We start from the raw sequence: 21,653 nt of genomic DNA, 5'->3' as shown, positions 1-21,653 counted from the left end.
AAATGCAATCGTATATTGAAATGCAACGTATATTGAAACAAACAACATATTTCTAGACCATAGGCTATTTGCTGCTCTTTTAAGAGTTTTCATTATTCATCTTTGTTCCACTGTTTCGAATTAATGATTCGAGTTTTCCACCTTAAGCATTGTTGCATCGTAGTTGCTATCGATATTCCTTAAGTTCATAATTAATTGAGTTACATTTTGTCTGGTAATTGTAGGTGACGGCGCCGATGAAGAAAGTGCCGATGACGAACTTGAGGACGAGGACGACGGTGAAAAAGAAGAACTATTTTTAAAAAGAGCAAAACAAAAGGACTGCTTTGCTGTTTGCCGAGAGCTAGGTTTGCATGGGCTCGCCAAGAAGTTTGGTCTTACTCCACAACAATTTGGTGAAAACCTTCGCGACAATTATCAGCGTCATGAGGTACGACATATTAATACAGTTGATCTAGTCTATTTAAAGCTCTAAATCTTCATTTTTATCTATTGCCAAAATAACGATGTAAAGTTGTTTGAACATATTCTGTCATATGAATTTTATTGTGTGTACTTTTAGGTGGTCCAATTTCCTGTGCAACCCCTGGAGGCAGCTGCAGAGTATGTAAATGATCGTTTAAATACACCCGCTGAATGTCTTAAAGCCGCAAGGTATATGGTGGCCTGCGAAATCGCCCGTGATCCTACGGTCCGTCGTTGTGTACGGGAAACTTTCTTCGAACGAGCCAAACTGAGTGTCACACCAACAAAGACGGGAATTAAAGAGATTGACGAATCGCATCCCTGTTACGCCTTTAAATATTTAAAGAACAAGCCTGTCCGTTCTCTACAGGGAGATCAGTTCCTAAAATTGAAGATGGCTGAAGATGACAAGCTAATCAAGATCTTTGTCCGTATGGATGGTGAAGGCGCATCGGATTCAGGCTCGTATGCCCATGACGTGCGTCAGCTTTACCATCGTGACGAATTCTCGAAAAATGTCCAAGAATGGAATGGACAACGAGAAGAAGCTCTAAATTATGCCCTTAATAGATTGCTGTATCCGACACTGGAAAAAGAACTTAAGTTGCGACTACTGCGAGAAGCATTCGATCACGTTTTAAGGGCGTGTGCGAACAAGCTTTATAACTGGCTCAAAATCGCACCATATGAACCTCCCGAAGAAGTTCAGGAGGAGGAGGATTTCGATACACGTGATGGCGTGAAGATACTGGCCATCGCCTACCAGAACGACTGGAACATCCCGGCATTCGGAGCCCTAATTAGCGGCGAAGGAGAAGTAACTGATTACATTCGATTAGAGAATCTTCTCAAGAGACGGAACGCTCGTCGTGAGACTGAACGTGAGGGAAAACAACGAGATATGGAAAAACTGAAACGATTCCTTGCAGATAAGAAGCCTCACTGCGTGGTAATCTCTGCAGAAAGTCGAGAAGCGCTGAGCGTCAAGGAAGACGTGGAACAGGCCATCCGGGAGCTTTCTGAAGAAGAACAATTTCCGCCGCTGCAGGTGAGAGATTCCCTTAAAATTTAATGAGAAATCTTAAGAAGTATGTTTGTTAAAAAAGGATTTTATCGTTTTCGCACACTTAGCCGGTTATATTTGAAGAACGTTATTTTTTTAGTGAAGTATCCTTTCAGGTGTTAAATTGAAGTTCTTGCATGTAAATAAGTTATTGTTAATCTTACGTGTGCTTTTTCTTGTATGCAGGTGATGCTTTTAGATAATGAGTTAGCTATGGTTTACGCCACCTCAAAGCGAGCCGAACAAGATTTTGCGCAATATCCACCTTTGCTAAAACAGGCCGTATCACTCGCTCGTCGTATGCAGGATCCTCTCATTGAGTTCTCTCAATTGTGCGGCCATGACGAAGAAATATTGTGTTTGAAATATCACCCTCTTCAGGACAATGTGCCAAAAGAAGAATTTGAATGGGTTTTAGCTATGGAGCTTATTAATAGAACAAATGAGGTCGGTGTAGACATTAATCGATGCGTTGAGCAGAGCCATACATCGGGACTACTGCAGTTTGTGTCTGGCCTTGGACCGCGTAAGGCGTATGCTATTATCAAGAACTTAAAACAAACGCATTCGAAACTCGAGGGCCGCTCAAATCTCGTAACTAGCTTGAAACTTGGCCCTAAAGTGTTTCTCAATTGCGCTGGGTTTATCCGTATCGACACAAACTCATTCGAGAGTAGTTCGAGTGCTTACGTCGAGGTTTGTGCACATATATATATGCTCATGTATACGTGTCGATGAATTATTTTTAACATTTAGGTAAAACACAAGCTGCTGATGATTATCGAGGTAGAAAATTTGAGCAGATTATGGTCAAATCCGAAAATTCTATGTTTAATAGATGTGCGTATGCCAGCATTAATGGATTAACAGGCGGTTGCCACACCTACCAAATTTCCTTTGTTTTAAAGGCTGTTTAAGTTATCCTTAATGCTGATGAGTCGTTAATCTTTTAACACGTACATTCGATTAATCTTGTTTCTCTCAAATAGGTGCTAGATGGCTCGCGAGTTCATCCCGAAATGTATGAGTGGGCACGCAAAATGGCGACGGACGCCCTCGATTATGACGACAATGATGAGGCGAACCTCAATCCCGCCGAGGCGCTAGAAGAGATCCTCGATAATCCTGATAAACTCAAAGATCTTGATCTCGACGCATTTGCTATCGAACTTGAACGGCAGGGCTATGGCAACAAGAGTATTACATTATACGACATTCGGGCTGAGCTAAATCATCGTTATAAAGATCTCCGTGTCGACTATGCGCCGCCCGAGAAGGAGGTTTTGTTTAATTTGCTAACTAAAGAGACACCGGAGACCTTCTACCTGGGCAAGCTGGTTACGTGTCAGGTAATAACCATAAGCTAGAACTCACTTCTCACATTATACAATATGCTATCATACTAAGTCAATCTTGATTCGTATTGCATAAATATGCAATGAATACCGTACTTTGATGCAAATCTAAAAAGATAAATACGAGAATAAATAACGATTTGCTGGATGACTTGTAGGTATCTGGTATTGCTCGCAAAAGGCCTCAAGGGGACCAGTTGGATCAGGCTAATCCCATCCGTAACGACGAGTCTGGACTATGGCAATGTCCCTTCTGTCTCAAAAATGATTTCCCGGAGCTCTCCGAAGTGTGGAACCACTTCGATGCGGGTAATTGTCCAGGACCGGCCATGGGTGTCAAGGTAGGTTTGCCTAGATACAGCGGACCTCGGCAGAGTAACGCGAGTACTTATAAATACAGGCCTATAATAGTGACTATAATAATAACTTTATACATACAAATTGTGTAGTATATTATATTAAAAAATACAATTTAATACGTTGAAAGTAATCTATATTAAGATGAGAGGCAGCTGATAAATGTATTGCTTAATTGTAGGTCCGTTTCGACAACGGTATTACGGGCTTCATCCCAACGAAAAACCTGTCAGATAAACGCGTCGCTAATCCGGAAGAGCGCGTTCGTGTTGGACAAATCATCCATGGACGTGTGACGAAAATCGATATCGCACGATTTGCTGTTGAACTGACAACCAAGAGTTCTGATCTCGCTGATAAAAACGGTATGTATGACCCGCAGATCCCATTTCTATAGTAAATGCTTCTCTAAGTTTAGTTTGGACTATATATACGGATCAAAAGTAGTTATCTTGAGCATTGCGCATAACTACATTGGTTGTTTCTTTTGCCGTTAGGTACGCATATTTTTTTTATCTATATTTATTCGAAAAGTCGAAAAGAACTTTTATGTAAATACTTACTAAAAGTGTTTCATTTATTTTTTGTGCATATATTGACCAGGTGAGATGAAACCACCAAAGGATTTATATTATGACCATGACGCAGATGATAAAGAGCGTCGCAAGGCGGATGATGCACAAAAACATAAACAGAGACAAGTTTATGTCAAACGTGTGATCGTCCATCCTTCATTTCATAATATTAGTTACCAAGAAGCAGTCAAATTGTTAAAGACCATGGACCAGGGCGAAATCGTCATTAGACCATCCTCGAAAGGTGAGTGTCGCAGAAATGCGATTCGTAGTGTTAAATATTAAAAGAGGGCACTTCTTTCGCAAGGATGTTCTCCGTGTCTTAGATGACACTCTCTATTTTAGGCGTGGATCACTTGACCGTAACGTGGAAAGTTCACGGAGACATTTTGCAGCATATCGATGTGCAGGAGAAAGGAAAGGAAAATAGTTTTTCGCTTGGGTCATCGTTAATTATAAACGGCGAGGAATTTGAATGCCTCGACGAAATCATAGCTCGTCATGTTCAGCCAATGGCTGGGTTCGCAAAGGACATTGCTTCTTTTAAGTACGTATAATGCAGACTTCAAACATTTCTCGCTTATTAAATTCTGTAGTAAAATGCATCGTATACACAAATAACTCTAGCATTATAGCAATACTAAAATGCTGTGCGTACTTGGTATCCGACTTTCATTTCTAGCTGCTTGAAATTGATTGATCGAGCATGAATGACCCTATATGTATATTAGTGGATGTGTTTGTCTTATAAATAACTTCTAAGGTAGTTGAGCGTTAAAGCGTACTAAATTATTATTTATGATACAAAAATCGAGTACATTTCTTACAGGTATTTCTTCGATTTCGAGGGCGGTAAAAAGGAACAAGCCGAAAAATGGCTACAAGAAGAAAAACGAAAAGCACCTGCGAAAATTCCTTATTGTATTTCCGCCTGCGCCAATTTACCAGGCAAGTTTCTACTTTCATATCAACCAAGCACAAAGCCCCGGCACGAAATGGTGACAGTCACACCGGATGGTTTTCGTTATCGAAGCCAGGTGTTCCATTCGTTAAACGCTCTGTTCCGATGGTTTAAGGAACATTTTCGGGACCCGATCCCGCTTGGAGGGTCGTCAGCATCGGCAGTTACTCCCGGCGCCGCAAGCACCCACCCATATATGACACCAGGGATGGCGACGCCCGGTCGAATGAGCGCCGTACCAATGGTAATGGCTACTCCAGGTATGGCCACACCTGGAGCCCGAACCCCAGCTTCTATTGCGACAGCGTCCTATGCCGCTGCTTATAACGCTGCTGGCGCAGGTTATGGAGCAACGACTGCCGGCTTCGGGGGTATGACTCCCCAGCCAATGCAGATCTCGACGACACCCGGCTACGTGACACCTGGGCAAAGTTACGCCGGAAACTACGGCGGATCAATGCCCCCACCGACAACGCCCAGTTCGTCGTATCATCGAAATCCTCAGTCATCGTCACGATCGCATCATGGATCGCCCTCACCAAGTCCGCGACCATCTCCGCGTTCACACCAGTCTAGCGGATCCACGCGTTCCGGTGGAGGCAGTAGTAGCAGGGATCAGCACGGGAGCAGCTCGTCCTTAGCTGGCGCAGGACGCTCTGCTGAAGACTGGAAAAAAATGGCTGTCGATTGGGCTAGCGGCAAATCGAGAAACCAGGGCGGAGCTCGACGAGATTAAGAAGGGAAGTTACATAGGGGTGTAGTAACGCATGGGAAATAGGCAGAACAAATCTAATGGGCGATTGGACGACTGATTATTGCCATTCACCAAACAAAGAAGAAAAATGCGGAAATACTTAGGGCCTGGAGGGAAAGTATTTATGTATCAGCAGTTTCCTTTTCGGCCAAAAGGTTGTCGATAGTTATGTACATACAGAAATGCTGAGAAGAGACACAAGCCACGTAAAATGGGTTTCTTGCAATACATAATGAACCTATCGATCTAGCGGAATATGTCTATGTAATTAGTCATTACATCTTTTTCCATTATTGTCATGTCTTTATATATATAAAAATCTGTCTACATTAAAAAAACACGTTGTCGTGAAACGGACTAAATTAATCATGTATTATTGTTTTTTTTTTGCAAAAGAAACAGATAAAAAGGGCGAATAAAAGAAAATGATATTGAGGTTTATCAGTCGAGAGCAGAAAGGTTCTGTCAAAAAGTTTTCAATGAAAGAAAAACGAACAAGTTACAAAATGCATATATATAACGCGTACGGTGTTGTTTGTAATTAAAAAAAAAAAGTTAAAAACAAAACGAATGAAATAATGCTTTTGACCTAACCCAGTGGGATCTTAGCAATAGCTTAGCATAACTAGCACTGTTATTATCGAGGTTTCATTAAATAAAGTACTTACGTTTTGAGTGTCATAATACTGGACAAATAGTTACTTAGTCTAGCTACGATGCGTATAATATTGATATTGTTAACTCGTCCCATTCTTGCGTCGGCAACTCTGTAGATCCGATGCGAGGGCATCTTACTTCACTTGAGACTTATTTGGGACCCTCATGTCAAAATTTTCTTTACTTGGTTTGGGAAGGCAAGGTCCCTTATGGAGTGCAGGTGTATTGCTAATCCTAAATAGATTCGAATTCTATGTATGAAGCATCTGTGTATTCATCGTAGAGATGTTTAGGTGATTTTCATAGCATACGTCCGTTCAAAATCAATATGAGCCACATCGCGAGTTCATCTCACGTTTATGGCGATATAATTGTTCCGTAGACTTGCTTTTTAAGTCGTAAGGTAAGACGCAAGTTAGATAGTTATGTTGTTGTTATTGTCACCTTATGTCTACTGCGTGTGTGATGACGTAAACGAACCGTAAAATGTGATAAAATTCAGTCTGTAAATTTAGAATGGTTAAGTAGGTTTAGTTGTCGGGCTTTAGTTTTATTTTTTTTATTCATTAGTTCTTAGTTTTAGATGATTATCTTCAGCTGCGATTAAGATAATCCTCTTTAATTAATCAACCCTTGATTATTAATTAATTATCCTTGCGTATTCTTTTTTACTCAAGACTAACATGGTGAAAGCTTAATATTATTTTAGTATTGAAATTTTGGCTGTTTCATGTACTAAATTTAGCGAAAGAACATAATTTTGAGATTATTCTTACATTGATAAAGTACCCAAATAATGACAGCAAACACAATGATACTATATCATCACAAACTCAAATACTGTACCTAGAGAAACATTCCAGCGTGCGCAGGCATAACCGTGTGCCGGAATTAAAAATACCTGTATAATTTATATATTTTAGCAATAAAGAACTTCAACCGCTGGAGGCTGGCGACTAACGTGCCGTCTGAAGTGTACTATATACCCACCTCCGGCCGGGGTCTATGATTTGTACGTATGCACTTATTGTAATTATATACTTTGTACGTTCGTTTCACTCGGCCCTCATTCCGCACCTAATATCTCGCAAATTGGGGGTGATGCGCCATGGCCCGTGCAACCAATAGCTGTACTGCACAACCTGCTTCTCGACTCTTTAGGCAGACTTGAGCTCACGTAGCAGCTTCCAGCACATATTAGGCTGCTTCTGTATGAGGCGCAAATAGACGGGTTTTCTGGGTTGAAGCGTCTGGTGCGCAGGGTGTTTCCGAAATTATATATATTGACGAAACCGAATATGGACTTCTTTTTGCAACTTAGGGGCAGAACCGTTTTTAAGTTGACTGCAGCACCACCGATTCCTCCAGCCGTAGAGTTTTGAATTCGTAAAATAGTTCGAATAGAGTAGTATCTAGAGTCACACTAACAGTAGTATTCACCATGAAGACGACCGCCAAAAGCGTCGTGGCAACGGAGGACGGCGCACTTATGCCCTTTGCGACATGTGGATGGCCTGCTGTACCAGCCGGCTTGCCTGGTGAGCTACGGCAATTCTCGCATGGCAAATATTGGAACGCGCCATATATTGCCAGACGCACCGACCCTTAACTTGCCTTATCTGTAACGGCAGCGTCAGTGGCCCCATACCGGTTCTGAAGGAGAGATGGGGCTTCTATTATAGCACGTAACTCATCGGGCCGAGAAAAGGTGAACGAAACCGGTGCACTACTCCATACTCACCAGCATGAACAGTGACACCTTACTCTACACGCACAGCGGCATAAAATTTATGCTTGTTTTAGCGAAGAACGCGTCAGCGGATCTATAGGCGTCTGAGGCAGACGACATTCGAAGCTTGGCTGCAATCTCTGATAAACGCCACGATTACAAACGTATGCTCGGATCCAGGCTAGGCGCCTTGCTCCAGTAAATAATAACCTTCGATAGGCGGGCGCTTCCCGTCGACTTGCATCAATCGATGGGCTATCTTGGATCTGAGTGGCCATCGTGACAAAGCAAATGCTGCCAACTTGGTCGATCGCGGGAAGACTGGCCGCAAATTGAACGGCCCAGAATAGTACAATGTGATCTCCCGTAGCAGAAATTGGATGACCGTTCCATCCTCAATCGGGGCCCAACGCGAGCCGTCACCTGATGCGCCACAAGCAATCCATAAATATATTTCTATATAAGCGATTACTATAATTGGCTCACTTATTTAGAGTGCTTTAGGTTACTTTATTGGTAATTCTTAGTTGCTGTATACTGCGAGATGGAAAATGAGCTACTCTGTTAGATTTTTTCTTCTGATATGTGCGCTGGAGATACCTGAATACTTTTGTTTTGTATTTGTGATTGATATATATATGATTGATGTACAGTTGTTATATCAAGTCATATATTTATATTGATACAGTTATTAAGCAATGTGTAAGGTACTCATTTATTTCGACATGCATAATTTCAACTAGCATCAATTGTTCCAGCTGCCTTTGGCCTTAATTTAACGCTAGATTTGATTCTGTCCAAGCAAGGTGTTTTCATTGTGAGGAAAATAAAGGCTTAGGCATAGGTTGTATTAAGGTGAGTAAAATGTTCGCATTTAATGCTTAGGGTTGACTGATCGCACCTAGTCGAAACTTTCCAGAATGGGTGCATCTATCGGGCGCATGCCTTGTTGTCATTACTGAGCTGTGTGCAGTCATGAGGATCGAAAATATGCATATCCACGCCTTTTGTACTGTTTTAATGGTGGGAGCAATGTGGCAGAGACAAAAACTTGAGCTTTGTCCAATTCTTTGTATTTGCAACGTCGAAAGCAAACGTAAAGTAGACGTTAGCGCTTATCGGTGTTGGTGAATCGGATTTGAAGTTTAACGACAAGCCACATTTTGCATGGCCAGAAGAAATGAACGACGATAAACAGTCACCCCTTAAGCAAGTGTCGCGGCCGACCTGAAAAGTTTCTGCACACCTCGGAGTGACGCATATGACTGTTATTCTTTACATGTACTTGGACAGATCGAATTTGAAAGAAAATGGACCTCAACGAACTCAGTAACATTGAAAAAAAAATGCCTGACAATAGCGTTTTCGTTGTCTATAGAACAAAGCCATTCCTATGGAAAGTTGTTTTCAGCGTTTAAAGATTGATTTTCTACATCTCTAAACGCAAACCAGAATAAATAGACCCCTCGGTTTGAGGCCTCAAAGAAATATTCATGGTTAAAGGATGCTCTTTTGCGGTGGGATGAGAACGAAATTTTACACTATGTGCTACGCAAATTTTAGGCAAAAACTATAGGAGATTACATATCGTTGTGCAAATCAACGTTTCAGTGATAGTAAAAGATTTGACAAAGTGTGACGCAAAGTGATATCGCTGTATAACAGCAGTACACCGCGTCCTGCTTTCATGAGACACAGGGAGCGCCAATAAATCTACAATGGAAAACTCTGCTCCACTTGATGTACAGCCCAATTATCGCTCCACCTGATTATCGCTTTTTCGGTCAATGAAACATAGGTAGAAAGGCAAATACTTGAGATCGAAAATCGTAATTTGCAAAAGGATCGCTTTCGAGGGCAAAGTTACTTGGTGGAATGCACCGGCTACCAGAGAGGCGAAACCCAAGGACGCTACTTTAACTGTTAGAATTTATTCACTCGTTCGAAACTTGGAGTAGCTAAAAAAACAACGGAAATTTGTTATTCAATTTAATATTGAATAAAACGACATTGCAGAGCGGAGAGTTTATTTTTTTCGTTTTGATCTATAGAGTGGGGTTCATGATACGATTGAAGTCTCTAACTATATTATCGAAATTTTTTAACGAGAAAGTCACTGGAAATATGCCGCTGTATATTTCCGTATTGTGTATCAACTTACGGACGAATAAGCGACTTCAGTAATTTCTTGGGTCGTATGTGTCTCGATCGACAAGCCGCCGGGAAGTGATGCCTGACGGCAGTAAAGAGGTAAAACTCGAATCATTGAGGTTTTAATTTCATGATTTGATTTGTTTGTGGCTGGGGAAACAAGCGGATAGTGGACAAATGTAGGGCTTTGAGCTGAGACATACTATACCTTCCATGTACTGCCTGGTAGTAATACACTGACAAACTTATTTTTCATTATATTATATAAATTCAGCTTATAGGACGGTGGGACAAAACATCTCAGGTGATCTTCTTCATGTGATGCAAGGGTGCGATGAGAAAAAATATTTATCTGATCTCTACATAATTGCCGCATTATTTGATCAATTTTTTTCGGCTTCAAACGAGAATCATCTAGACAGATTTAGTATTTTACACAATAGTACCAGGAGAAGCCGTTCAGAGCCCACTGGATATTGAAAGCTAATTTTTGCTCACATATTAACTAATTATTCAGATTAATTAATTCCTTCGCCGCGCGAACAGTTGCCTTAACATGAAACGCCTATCACATAACACTATTGAACCGACTGCTTGTTCGGCGTGTTACAGTTTTCAAATCATTTGTAACTTAGAGAATCCAAGTTACACAAACTTCTGAAAGAGCTCGTTCAATCTAATAACAGCGTATATATCTCCATATATACCAGGATTGAAGCAGGAACCAACAAAATGTAGGACGGATCTTGAGTTCAATGCGCCTTTGTTTGATCACTTGAATTATCTGCATCGTTACGCTACGCTACACTACACAACACTGCAGGCATACAGCTTTCGTGTGGTATGGGATGCGGTTATGACTGAATGAACCTATTAATGATACGACGCCGCCCCCGTTTGTGGTATTTAGCTCGTTTGCTTTTGGACATATTCGATATCGCGTATCTTCTCGACTATCTATATACGAAGGTCCGCTTTGTAATATGGTTGACGCAAGAGGTTGAGCCGCTGCGTAAAGGCGGAAACGAAGTGGTCGACGCGGGGTTGGCAACCGCAATAACTCTGTATACAATCTTCGCACCAGCTTCAAGTTTGGCAGCATCGCAAAGGATAATCATGGCCAGTTCATCATCGCTACGCTGCAGACTGCGGTCCGACTTCGGTAAAATGTTACTTGATCTAATGCTGGCCGATAGTGCCTCGAATTTCTTTGCACTCGTATTACAGATCCTGCCTGTCACAATCGTTGTCCAAAAATATAAAATTTCACTCCATACGAGTCACCACCAATTATGACATTAAATATGTGTTATACTTCTTAAGCATCGTTGGCAGCATATGAACGGCCATTGGTCATCTTTTGAAGTGCAGGATTGTATCAGCTGCAATTGTTCCAGCTGCTTGAATCTCTCTGGACCTTTGGGACGACCTAGCATTGCTGAGGTGGTATGCACTGTCGCGTCACGTTTTTACGAACTGCGTGTGTCTATCCACTGGGGGGCATCGACTGGGCTATAAGCGTCTACTATTTACTTGCATGTCTCCATTGCGCATTCAGCTTACTGTTACGGCTACAGGTGCCGCTGCATATTTGTGCACGTGCATGTGTATATGGTTGAGTTAACAACACGCAGCACACTTAAGTAGCTACAGCTGCAGCTGCAGCTGCAGCTGGCGTTGAAGAACCTGTAACTGACTGTCCGAGAGATTGTTTGTGCGACACATCGCGTTTTATCGCTTAAACGATGTGCAATTAAGTATGTACATATATCGGGAAGTACATCGTCGCCGAGCGTTTTGAACAGGCTAAACAGCTATTTACCGAAGTCGATTCCAATTATGGCTAAGGCTACTGTTCCCGACGTGATCCGTTTGAAAATCCAAGAAACATCCGGCTAACGGCATCAACAGCAGCTTTCGATGGCATTATTTGTTTTTCTGCACTTTGATTTTTTTATTAACGGCCGGTAACCGTTGGAGGGTTAGTGAACCTGGAGGTGCATAGGTAGAGAGCTATAAACAGCTTGTCTTTTTTATCAGGACCGATTCTACAATCGGCTACAACAGCTGATCGTGCCGGCCGTGGGGGCTCGCGTGTTGTTTTTGGATAGTTAGGCAGCGGCTACGTAAAACCATTGCGCACTAACAGCGTAGGAAACGCATGGCTGACGTTCTATTGCCGTTGCTCTAGTCGTTATTACTGAGCAATGAAAGCCGCGTGTTTACTGGACTCTGACGGCATCAACTGTGATGGCAGTCGTGTTGTCTACCATGCCTAGATAGAAAAGAAGGAAAAATTTACTTTCGACAGTAGACTCGTTGGCAGCAGCGTCGCAGCTGCAGATAGGGGGTACGCTAAGCAATCCGCTTGATTTCGGACTAGACCATCTGAAGAACACTTGACTTGACGATGTCAACGTTGTAACTGCTGTTAGAACTACTACTGATCTCAGGCAATGTGAAAACTGTTTTCTGATCAAATTCTCTAGACGTAACAGCGAATTTGTGCGCTCTGGTAGGACAAATTATGGGTTCAGGCGAATGAATGTACTTGGTGATCGTTACTTGTCCGTCGACCATATCAGTGCTGCTGTTATTGTTTTGATCTTAGTATGGGGACGGTATTACAGGAGTCAAGCAGTAGTTGTGACAAGGGAGTTGGTGATTTACCGAAGACCTTGAAAAAAGTCGATGGGTGGTTGTATGCAGTGTTTTTCTTTCAAAGGATCATTGTGTAAATCTCATTTATCGAGACCACCACTTCCTTCTAGGTATTTGCTATGCTGATATGGGACTTCAACCTGCGTCGTAGCTACAGTAAAGCTTTCTAAATCAACACACTTAGCTGGCCGTTGCCAAATGTAAACTATACATTATAGTTCGTTTATTAATTACGCTCAGAAGAAAAATAGCGACGATACCGCCGGCTAGCTGAAGATGTGAGACGCTTTCGGGTGAGCGTACGTTCAGAAAAACACGCGGCTGCAATGGGATATCTTACGCTAACCTATGGGTTTGTTGAGTGTGGTTAGTTTCAGCTGTTAAGCTGTAAGGACTAATATCTTAAAACGGACCTGTTACACAGATCATCTGCTGACGGAGATCCCGAACACAGACGAATATAGATGGTATAAGTATCAACAAGACTTCATCCAGCATCAGTAGTAAGTATTGTTCCCTACTCCACAATAATTTGCTGATTAGAACAAAAAATAGTTTAGTAAAGGTTGGTGTACATGTGTACGATGAAATTCTGAACGAGTGTTTAGCCTCTAAGATCGTGAGATCTAGTTGGCCACTGTGACCTTTTCGATCTTTGGCGTTATTTGTAAATGGCTTTGGACGCTTGAGCATGGTTTTCGTGTGTGAAAATTGCTGAGAATAAGATCTGTTCTCTACAGAGAGAACGAGAGAAAAACAAATATTACTTTACTAGCACTTTGTATGACATATTATATAGACATATACATAGTGTTGTGGCAATTTTTCCAAACATTAAACATAGATCCGATGTTTATGAGTACGACTTCGATTGTATTGAACAATAGCTTCGAAGAAGCTACAAGAATTGGCAATTGGAAAGCTACAAGAATTGGCAATTGGAAACTACTCCAAGATCATTTATAAATTTAAATGGTGAAATAATGTTTGCCATAAAGCCATGATCTGAATTATGTTTTTAGCTTTGTGTTCTGTACTGATATTAAGTACCGCTTTAAACGGCGGTTTCTACCACGAAACGAAGTGTGGCAGCCTGGATTTGGACCTGCACTACCTCTGCTACTTCAAACTTTAGTAGGCGAACATGTTACTGCTTCACGAGGCCATAACACTATAGTCTACGTGCGACAGTGTGCGTTCATTCTACTGGGAAAGGCATTGCTAAAGCAAGATAGCAGAAAACACTTCAACAAACTCGTCAACCATTAGCTTGAAAACTATTGCAGTTCCTGACTATTTTCTTGGCTTATAAACTATTGGTAGCAGTCATGGATCTCGGTAATCAGGAGAACCTCAAACCAGGTACTAAGAAAGCAATCATCTTAACCCATCTGGTTGATTAAATGAGCAAACGTTTGGTATGGGCGCAGAAAGCCATATTTTTCTATACACAGATCCGAATTGGACAAACTGAGACCACTTTTTTTTTTTTGAAGCACTTGATTCCTTCCTATCAGCACTGTAAAATGTTCTACAATATTTAGTGGTGTGGCTTGTTTAATATGAAATGAAAACAAAACAGGACGACTATTTCTTCAACACTACGTAAAAAATGGCTAGATTTCGCGGCACATTGCATATCATGCAAGAGTCGGTTCACTTCGGTCGGTGAACTTATTATTAACGACGTCTTCTTAGCCGTTATCTCTTTGAACGTTTGGAGTGCGTCATAGCTTTTGGTCTTAAAAGCTAAAAATTATAAAGCATTCAAAAAGAAGAGGGGGGGCCTATTTGGATAATGATGTAAACGACCTAAGGTGCATGCACTTGGTCTCATAGCCACGCAATCTGAAGATGGGTGTCCCTTCCTCACTGTTTTTTCATTGCCTACTGTAAATCTTCACTGTGGAGACGCTAATTTTGCGTTTACGGGAATATCCAGAATCGAAAACGAAGCTTATACAAAACTGGCCTATGGTAATGGCCCGTTACGGCTTCACTCACTACCAAGGTATGGCGTCGAAGCGAGTATGCGCAAGTTCTAGTGGCGTCCTCAGCATAGGGCTATAAAGCGTCAGGCAGCTTGACAACATGACAGTAACTAACTCTCACCACTTTGATCACCCGACAATGTGGAATTGATCTTCCATATAGGAACTTCTAATTTTTATAAGTTAGCAACGAATAAGATTTAAGAGAAATTTTAGTCGTCAAACAACCGTGCCCTCGCGACATGGTGCCTAAGTCGTATCTATTGTCTATCAATGCTCAATAGATGAGTCACTTTTTAAAAGTTATGATGAACGTATATGAGGTTTAACTAAAAAATTCTACTAATTTATTTAACAGAGTCACTATCTAGCTCGATGCGTTTCGTCCAACATATATGCGATGTACGTAAAAAATGTCGGTATTGTCGATATACGCCTTCTTAGTGCACATTACCTATTTATTTTCCTAGACTGAAGACAACTCCTTTCGCATTCTAAAAAGCAGTTTAGAAAAACTTCTCTATCGAAACATTATAACTAACTGACTTTCTAAGCTGTTCACTGCACTTTTGAAGTGCAAACTTCATTGGAAAACGAACATAGTTCGTTTTCCAATGAAGTTTGCACTTCAAAACACATCGAAGTTTTACAAGCGGCTAATCATGTGCGGCAAAAGTTTTCGGAATATTTGGTTATTATTATTCAAAGCAGTACTGAAGCCACGATACGAGACATCATTGGCGCAAGACATCACTCCCTCAAACGAACAAAATTCTAGCGGTACAAACGCCGCTTTATGCATACACGTTGATCCATTGTACAATGAACGATAGTCTGTTTACGATTTCTGCAGTTACATATGGTTTAGACTAGTTATATAAGCCGGTCTGTCTGCAGATTTTCATCGTCGACTGCCGTTTTCCAATGTTCAGATTGATATTCATCTTCGAGACTTCTATGGCCCAGTTTAGATTCGTATCCTTAAAGCTAAAATTAGTTTCAATATTTAACAAATCATTAGCGAAAAGCAAAAATCCTTCTCGCCCGTTCTATAGTATATGCCACAACGCAAAAGCAGTCAGAGAGATCGCTTGCAACAAGAGGGTCTCTGCTACAGTCGCATGACCGGTGGCCCGGGCGGCTAACAGTTGAAGCAGCGCCGGCTACAAGGAAAAAGGACAGCCCGCCTTAGCGCCGTGCAGCGCCTCATCTAACTGATAGGAAGTCCTTACTTCGTCTGCTTTACACTGGTAGATCTATGGCATTAGATTTAGCCTCCACTGTCAGGACGCCTCGTCGCGCTACGTCAGTTCACTCTGGCGTAATGGTCGTGCGGTAAATCCTTCCGAATCTATCTATTGTAAATATACTTTCTTTGTTTACATTCGACCCTTCGCACACGGAACAACAACAACAACACGAAGATGAACGACATCTGCCGCAGCGTGTATCTCCGTCTACTTGTCATTGCTCGTTGCTTGATAATCGTCGGTAATAGAACGCCATTACCTGCAATGATACAGAAAAAAAAGTAATTTATTTGCGGGCTGAATCATTTTGTTAATAGCAAATGCTTTAATTATGAATTTTGTGAAAAAGCTTATTTTCGCTCGGAAACTTGGTTTTAAGGGAAAAATTGGTTGAATTAAGGTGTTTATGAAAGACCTTGATAGTCGAACTATTTTGGAGTATTAAAAACAGTTGTTAATGCAGTGCCTAAGTGATTGAATGCTCTAGCCAGTTGGAGAATTTTTTGTTCGTGGAGAGCTATTCATGTTTCTTGGCGGGGAGTAAATTGTAATAAATTGTCCAACGTTGAAGAAATTATCGTTAAAGGCTAAGCCATTGTAGCATTGCGTGTTCGATGCCCACCGCCGGACTAACGTTTGTACGCTGTATGATGGAAGGTTGAAGGTAGATTGATAAAAGTGTGATATAATATTTCTAACAGATTACTGTCACTAGGATGTTCTAATTGCCATGGAAAAGTTCTCGTGATGCAGGTACCTTGTGCACTATCACCGTAACAGAAGAAGTCCTTGTTTATCCATGATCTACATTAGACTGTAGTTTAGGGTGTTACAAAAACGGACACACTGGTCCTTTTTTTGTAGTAATTGGTAGCAGTTATTTAAACTTACTGCAAATATCTATTTTACTACGTAATCGGACGAACCCTAATAAAGATGGCAAATTTTTGTTTTAAATGAACATTATCAAGTTATAAGATAAGAACAAACCCTAATGAGAATCTTCCAAACATGTAAATTGGACAGAGGGGTCGCAGAGAATACTCTACCCCTACGGTAGTGAACGTCTTATCTTTTATTTACGTCTACGCTAAACTACTGACGACGCTGGATGATTTCGAAGTTTGAACCAATAACCCACAGTTATCAACCTTTAGTAATTTCAATAGAGTCTTCTGCAATCTATATATTATATGTGTAAATAAGAACAGGAGTTATAATAATCCGACTTTTTTCGGACACCTTGTATATTATGCGGCATTTGGATTTTGGTATCACTAGTGAATATTTATTCTTCACGATCTTTGGACCCTGGCAGAACTGTAAACGACACTTGCGCTATGACTAAGCGCGGTATCGGAGGAGAGATTTTCAGAGAACACCGCCTTTGAAAAGTGTAGATTTGAATCTAGAGGATATGTGTGGTACATATCCTGATATACATGATATATAGATATGATTCGCCCTATGGTTGACAATGATCATAGCAATCACGATGACGTCGTGATGATCATTTCAACAAACGCTATAAACATATACTTTTTATAGTCACAAGAATATCTCTATGTGATGATCGTAACCAGGATGGTGGCAATACGAAGCCATAAGATGATGGTTGTAAATAACATTAATCGAAACGGAAGCTGGGTCGAATCGCTTGGATTAATTGTTATTAGATCGCTAGGAATTTTTATTTTCTTTGAGAAAGCCATAAGCACGTGATATTTCAATAAATCATCAGAGCATTTTTCTCCTAACATGATTGTTAAAGCTTGGTTTAGTGATGATTATGCCATAAAGGTAGTGCAAATGACAATGAAGAATTCCTATAATGAACTTATCGTGCGACGTACACGAGCGCTGAGTGTTGCGCATCTACACGGTGCACTGATTGAGCAATGTTCGTGATGTCTCAACGGTGGTCAAATTTTGAAGGTCGAATGTTAATTCAAATTTACATTATCCAACAAATCGACCAAGAGCCCCATTCATGTTTAGTAAAAGTGGCAGTACGGAACTCGCACATCTATGTGTTCTGTATCAAATTTTTAATGTAGCTCTAAACGCGACGCTCGCTATAACCCCTGATAAACTTCGTTTGAATGTCACAGCCTCGCGAGTGACCTCGTTATCGCGAACACCGTTTCACAGATATTCTTACCGGAATGATACGTAAACACATGCCGACAGATGACCAATCATAATCATAATAGATAGTGAAAATTAGGACTCTACGCTGTGCTTTTTTTTGCCCTATCTATATCCCTGCTTCTTTCTACTGTACGTAACCTTGCACTAATTTCAAGGGCAGACCGTATCCAGGTTGATGGAAGCGTTAACAGTGCTTTACAAGCTTTATGGGTTTACTGTCGCATCGAACATAACGAATAATGCATATCCTTCTATGATCCACAAACCAACTAGCAATCCGTAAACGAATGCGTGCCACCAAAACTCGCATATAGGTGACACGAATTCGGTGAAACAAGAAGGTACCGCCAGTATGATTATTTCACGACTTATTCGGCCGTATGTAAATGGCCGCCATTAAAAAAGGAGATTGCTGCAACGGCCACCGTCGTTGTTCTCTCGTTTGCTGTCGTCCGATTGTGGTCCACTGCCAGCTGCATCACGAGATGAGGCTAGCTGCCCGCAGCAGGGATACAAAAAGATTGGGCGAGAGAGAAAAGGAGAGAGAGCTAAAGATAGGAAGAAACACAAGCAGGAAATCCTCATTAGGGACAGAGGCATTACGACGGCTTGATGTGACAATAAAATAATACTGACGCCCGTTTGCTCGAGCTGTTGAGTTTTTATCTACGAATATAGACATCTATAATAAGTGCGAGGCGTTGAGCTCTCGAAGGGCTGCGGGTCACTATTATCAGGCTAAGGTGTGCGGCCGGTCCTGCAACAAGCGTCTGTTTCAGTGAAGCCGCTGACCCATTCGAGACACTGGATACCTAGTACCAAGCATCGCGGCATGAGTCTATAGTCCAGTCCGTGAGTCAGGCTATTGGAACTGAGAGCAAAGTCTTGTGATAACGGCAGCCGTTTGCGATACAGTACAGCAGCAGCAGTAGCAAAAAGTAAATTCCTACAGGTAGAGATCCGACCGTAGTGTTATTATTACTACGCATATGGAAACAACTGGCCTCGCGTGCATAGGAAGTTCGTTAAGGGTACGAATCAAAACAGGGGTATTTCGCAGTGGACTATGCAAATCCAACTTCCAATGAGTAAAAGTAAACGGGAACAGAGCGACCGAGGAAGGGTTGCATACTATCAATTCAATAATGTCTTGTGTATGATTTGATCCGAATCATATACTACAAAGTAATTTGCCTGCTAGGATTTTTCGTTGTACTTGCTTGCTTATATCCAATGCTCCTACCACTCTGTGGAAAGATAACTAGAAACCGGCGTATATAGACAAACATGTGGGGCGTAACCTGGGAAGTGATAGATCTCAAGTATCTCACTCCAGAGGTAACAGGAGCAAATATCAGTTCGATCTTGAATATTCGATGAGAAATGTAATCTCGCAAAGACTGAGCCGTATCAGCAATAAAAAAAGGATTTCTTCAGTGTTGTCTCCGAACAGCCTAGATTGAACGCGAAGTGTTTCGTCCCACAGGCATACTCAGTCTTGGTTTCGTGAATTCCTGAAAAGATCAGGAACTAATTGCTTTTCTTCACACGGCAAATATCGTTTGGGCATTGCTCCTGCACGATTGATATATTTACTTCATCTGCGGGGGTTTGTTTGAAATACGTGGATCTCCATCGCAATTGTAGGCACACTTGAATCCCCTGAATATTCATATAAAAATAGGGTCCTGTGATGGTTGATCCACACTGAAAAAGTAGGCGCCTAGATAAAAAAAAAAACGTGTGCTGCTACTAGTGTTTAGCAGTATGACATAATTGGTGCTAAATTTCTCGCTAGACGATAAATAAGAGTGGTAGTTTTAATAGGGTACAGGTATGTTGGCTGGAATGGGCCACAAGTAACTGTGCAGAGTAACCAGAATCTGAAATAAAGTCTGGTTGGATTCTCGTCTTTCCTTAACTATGAACCGTATACGTAGATCGTTGACGTCCTTGCAACTTAGCTGTTCTAAAGAGGGCGTTACGAACAACAACTCTATTTATTCAAACGCTTCCACGTATAGAGCTTTAGTTTTTAATAATTTGCTATCATTTAAAAATTACTTAAAGTATTAAGCAAATCTTATTATCAAGTTTGCAACTCGAAACAAATGGGTCCTGTTATTCCTATCTTTGCTTGAAATCTAAGCTATATATTTTAATGTTGAAAAAGGGAGGTTCAATAGATTTACTAAAAGTATACTATTTTTCAAATTACGTGCTGTACAAACCCATTCGGTTCATTTAAAATTTTTCATCATAGTTATACTGTTGATAGGCAGACTATTAGCCATTGTTAACCCTAACTCGTCTATGGTAATATCACAGTTTGTTTTGTGTGGGAAACTTGTTTTGCTGACACACTGAAGCACAATCGCCTGTTCCTTTAAGTAGACGATGTTGCACGATGCTAAATACTTTTTACTACTATACTTTTAAATACTTTTTTAAATACACAAAACGACCGGGCCGTTTTTCTGACTGCATCGGCTAGGCGGTTCCTTCATTACCTTCTTTTCCTAAAAATCAGTATCGTGCAGGCGAAATAAGAACCGTCCAAAACACCGATTTGTCTTAGATTCAAATGTTTCGTGCATCTCTTTAGCAAGGCCGCTTATCGGATTGCTGCAATGGCTAAGGCGCATTGGCCATGCCGCGGATCTGAGTCTGAGCCGCATCATGAATGGTTACCACAGGTTCTCGTCAGAGACTTACACGACTCGTTGCCTTCAGCCATTACAAGCTCATCGGGCCAACGTCTGCGATACCAGTCGATTATTTGCCGACACATCCTTCCTCAATGGCTAGGTCACAGCAGTCGACCAAAAGCATCTCTTGGTAATTTGAAGCTGAATACGACAGGACGAAGGAATTTCCGTAATCACGTAGTAATAGTTTTTTTTTTAGAGAAAACCAGGAATGCATGATATAGCAATATTGTAGAATGTAAATTGTCTTCCCTTCAGATTGAAGAGGAGATTTTTGGGTGCTGCAAATTCAATTACCTTCGTTACTTCGTTCGTCTTTGTCGGTTCATGAACAATATGGAGGGGAAACATGTCCGCGGCTGGATCTGTAAATATAAGAGATATCTAGGATCAGAGCCAGCCAACTTGCTAGGATTAGTTGACACTAGCTGTGAATATGGCTAAACTAGAAGCAACAATCGGTACGCATCAGTACATTTCAATGTTTGTTACTCTACTGACTACCGTCGCAATTTGGAACGTGGATCGTGTGAAATAATCTAGAACGGCAAATTGCGTCTCTAAAATGTTCAACTAACGTATTAGCTTTTTTCTGAAGCAGCAAAAAAGCCTCAAAAGCAGAAGTCGCAGTTCTGCTTTTTTAGACTTTATTTATTCAATGTATACTTTTTTTTGTAATAATATATACAAAAATATATATATATATATATATGGCAAACTAATAATAGCGCATAGTTTTTAGATACACACACACACATATATATATATATATATATATATATATATATATGTATGTAAAAACAAGGGACAAGAACAAGAAATTTA

At 41.0% G+C, this 21,653-nt stretch overlaps 1 protein-coding gene and 1 long non-coding RNA gene across 3 annotated transcripts in view; one reads left to right on the top strand and one right to left on the bottom strand.

The window, feature by feature from the left end:
• Spt6 (transcription elongation factor Spt6) overlaps positions 1–6,214 on the top strand; it is a 12,544-nt gene extending 6,330 nt beyond the window's left edge. For both annotated transcript variants that reach the window (XM_022836529.2, XM_086969074.1), the window contains 9 exons: positions 225–430; positions 563–1,513; positions 1,715–2,224; positions 2,518–2,877; positions 3,042–3,224; positions 3,422–3,605; positions 3,844–4,059; positions 4,161–4,362; positions 4,645–6,214. In XM_022836529.2, coding sequence (XP_022692264.1) covers positions 225–430; positions 563–1,513; positions 1,715–2,224; positions 2,518–2,877; positions 3,042–3,224; positions 3,422–3,605; positions 3,844–4,059; positions 4,161–4,362; positions 4,645–5,512 — 3,680 coding nt within the window. In that variant the 3' untranslated portion in view covers positions 5,513–6,214. The remainder of the gene's footprint in view (positions 1–224; positions 431–562; positions 1,514–1,714; positions 2,225–2,517; positions 2,878–3,041; positions 3,225–3,421; positions 3,606–3,843; positions 4,060–4,160; positions 4,363–4,644) is intronic.
• Positions 6,215–15,038: 8,824 nt separating this feature from the next.
• On the bottom strand, positions 15,039–18,723 carry LOC111262342 (uncharacterized). Its single transcript, XR_002681566.2, has 2 exons — positions 18,259–18,723; positions 15,039–16,228 (listed from the first exon to the last, which is right to left on the bottom strand). It is a non-coding gene; the product is annotated as an uncharacterized LOC111262342 (long non-coding RNA).
• Between the last annotated feature and the right edge of the window lie 2,930 nt (positions 18,724–21,653).

This window comes from Varroa jacobsoni, unplaced genomic scaffold, assembly GCF_002532875.2.
Source record: "Varroa jacobsoni isolate VJ856 unplaced genomic scaffold, vjacob_1.0 scaffold_654, whole genome shotgun sequence".
In the NCBI taxonomy this organism is placed as follows: Eukaryota; Metazoa; Arthropoda; class Arachnida; order Mesostigmata; family Varroidae; genus Varroa; species Varroa jacobsoni.
Note: the sequence above shows the minus strand (reverse complement) of the source record. Positions and strands in the feature narration are given on the sequence as shown.